This window comes from Prorops nasuta, unplaced genomic scaffold (assembly GCF_024137725.1).
Source record: "Prorops nasuta isolate Cenicafe-Biocafe unplaced genomic scaffold, Cenicafe_Pnas_1.2 PNAS00013, whole genome shotgun sequence".
NCBI lineage: Eukaryota > Metazoa > Arthropoda > Insecta > Hymenoptera > Bethylidae > Prorops > Prorops nasuta.
The window spans coordinates 5217170-5220307 of NW_027116810.1; the positions used below are offsets into that span (position 1 = coordinate 5217170).

General features: G+C 30.3%; 1 protein-coding gene across 1 annotated transcript; it reads left to right on the forward strand.

Annotated features, from left to right (window-relative positions):
• Window positions 1-480: 480 nt before the first annotated feature.
• LOC136778131 (piggyBac transposable element-derived protein 3-like) lies at window positions 481-2398 on the forward strand. The gene is made up of 2 exons (XM_066734740.1): window positions 481-2192; window positions 2302-2398. The coding sequence occupies exons 1-2, from the start codon at window positions 481-483 to the stop codon at window positions 2396-2398; spliced, it is 1809 nt and encodes a 602-aa protein (XP_066590837.1).
• The last annotated feature ends 740 nt before the right edge of the window (window positions 2399-3138 follow it).

The following is a 3138-nucleotide window of genomic DNA, read 5'->3' on the forward strand; positions in this document are numbered from 1 at the left end:
AAAGCTCAATTTTCATCCATTTTTTCAAAATAGCGGTTAAAAAATATACAATTTTGCATAACACTGAAAAAATAGGTTGAAACGGTTTTCTCTTACTTTTAGAAGCGAATCGTTCAATATAGTATTAAGATTTGTGTTTAATTACCCATACAATAATAGATGCCCAACATTCAAAATGGCGGATGCAAAATGGCGGACAGAAAATTCATTAAAAACGTGATTTTACGCAAATATATTTATCAGTAGTCATATCGAGGAATTTGTACACGAATCTCGAATTAGCTACTATAACAATTTAAATTGGCTTATTCTATTATTATTCATGAATAATAGTAGCGTTTAGTTTTAAAAGGTTATTAGGAAGAATGTTTATGCTATATAGTGATTACACGTGCGTACATTCTAGCTAATAAATAGTAGTACGAAGTATATAAATTGAAAGAATTTTTTTCTTAAGGATATTCAAACAATTTTCTGATTATGCCAAAACGCATTTCTCTAGGTAAGCGTAACTCTTCAGTTCCTAAAAAATCAAAAACGACAAGGAGAAATTTTCTTAGCTTCGAAATTGATGAACGAAATAACGCAGCATTTATTCCAAATCCTGATTATTCAGGAGAGTCTGATATAAATGTTTCAGACTCAGAAATTGATTCAGAAGAATTAGATACTATTGATTTTAGTGCAGATGAATCTAATAATAATGACAGTGAAAACTATTTCACTCCGAAAAAATCTTATGCTCGTATATCTTCAGAGTATAATAATACTCAAAAAAAACTTGAGGAAAATTATATTTACGGCTGGATACCGGGCGAAAGAAAATACGACATTTTACATGATGATTTATTTTTATCTAATAAAGATAAAAGTTTTATTCAGTCAAAATCATTTACTGAACTCTTTGAATTATTCTTCTGTGCTGAAATTAAAAATTATATTATTGAAAGCACTAAACTTAACGGACATCTCTTGACTTTCGATGAGCTGAATATTTTTATTGGAATAATAATATTTTCGTCGTATAATAAAAGATTATCTCAAAGAGATTTTTGGAGTAATGATCCTTTTTTACATTCGGATCCAGTTGCATCAGCTATGAGCCGCAATCATTTCGAGAAAATAAAGTCAAAATTGAAATTCTCTAAACCTGAAGGCAATAATCCAACCAATAAGATATGGAGAGTTCAAAAAATAGTAGATATTTTTAGAAAAAATTTGCTACGTTTTGGGATATTTTCTTCTGCGCTTTCGGTGGATGAAATGATGGTGAAATTTTTTGGCAAATTGTCCATCAAGCAATTCATCAAAACAAAACCAACCCGTTATGGAATTAAAATCTGGGGTCTCGGTGCACCAAATGGATATTTGTTTGAATTTGAAATTTATTGCGGTAAAAACTCAGAAAAAGAGATTTTATCTAAGGTTTCACTTGGAAGTCGAGTGGTTATACGAATGTTACAGCCTCTTCTCACTACTACTTCGTATCGAAATTTGGATAAATACCACATATATATGGACAATCTGTTTTGCTCCGCTAACCTCATTATTCATCTTAAAAATTTAGGACTGAAAGCTACCGGTACACTGAGAAAAGATCGTACTCCAGAAAAAGTAAATTTTGATAAAAATGTAAAAAGAGGTACGTTTGAATCTAAATATGATAAAAAAAGTGGTACCAATTTCATAACAATACAAGATTCAAAACAAGTATTAATTCTGTCTTCAGCAGCAGGTGTAACGCCGCTGACACCCATGAAACGCTACAATAAAGATAACAAGAGTAAGGTTGATATAGAATTTCCGTATGCTTTTTCAGCGTATAATCGATTTATGGGTGGTGTGGACGTACACGATCAACACTGTTGTAAGCTTTTACCGTCTTTGAGGTCTGAAAAATGGACATGGGTTATCTTCTTGCGGTTGATTCAAGCTGCAATCACAAATGTTACTGTTTTATATAATATATGTAACGAATCCAAAATGAAAGTCGGTACTAAAGATGCAGCAATGTCCATCAGTAGATATTATCTTGATAATTTCAATTCATTTTCCTCAAAAAAAAGAAAACAGCAGAGAAACATGAAAAAGCAGCTCAAACGACTACAAAATTCTGCAGTAATAAATGTGGTATACGTACAATCAATATGTGCACTACCTGTAAGCTGTTTTTTTGTAAGAAATGTTTTGAGGTAAAACATCAAACTCCTATACAAAATATCTAAACTTTAACATAATAAAAACTTATTAAAAAAAGAAAAAAAAATTAAAAATTAAAACAAAAAAAAATAGATTTTTCAGAACACAACCTCCACGTGGTAAAAATCGGACAACAGTGATAATCTTAAAAATCACTGGCAAATGGTGTTCAACTGATCATACAAAATTGAATTATTAAAAAAATATCAACTCTAACTCAAATTACGATTAGCCGCATTGAATATTATATAGCCAATTTTCGAAATAGCATTTCAGACTTATGATCAGTAATATTAAAATCAACAAATCCAATTTTTTGTTAGAATACCGGTTTTCATTAATTTTCCATCCGCCATCTTGGATCATTTTAAATTGTTATAGTAGCTAATTCGAGATTCGTGTACAAATTCCTCGATATGACTACTGATAAATATATTTGCGTAAAATCACGTTTTTAATGAATTTTCTGTCCGCCATTTTGCATCCGCCATTTTGAATGTTGGGCATCTATTATTGTATGGGTAATTAAACACAAATTTTAATACTATATTGAAAGATTCGCCTCTAAAAGTAAGAGAAAACCGTTTCAACCTATTTTTTCAGTGTTATGCAAAATTATATATTTTTTAACCGCTATTTTGAAAAAATGGATGAAAATTGAGCTTTCCAAAGTAAATGGTTACAAAGTACATATAAAAATTGAACAACTTCTGTTAAAAACGAGCCGATTTGAATTGTACAAGGATGTGAAAATATTGCTTTTTCCCGAAAACTACCGAAAAATTCTACGACATTTTTTTTTAAATAGCAAAATTCATAGGAAGTATCCAATTTTTTTGCTCTAAAAGTGATAAAATCTGAAAGAGCACACATGAAAATAGTCGGGAATGAATTTTTGTACGGTTTCCATAACCGTAGCGTTATTGGTGAACGGTCAAA

Coding starts and splice junctions, on each gene's coding strand:
- LOC136778131 (XM_066734740.1), top strand. CDS start 481: ATGCCAAAACGCATTTCTCTAGGTAAGCGTAACTCTTCAGTTCCTAAA. Junction 2,193..2,301: donor TTTGTAAGAAATGTTTTGAG/GTAAAACATCAA, acceptor TAGATTTTTCAG/AACACAACCTCCACGTGGTA.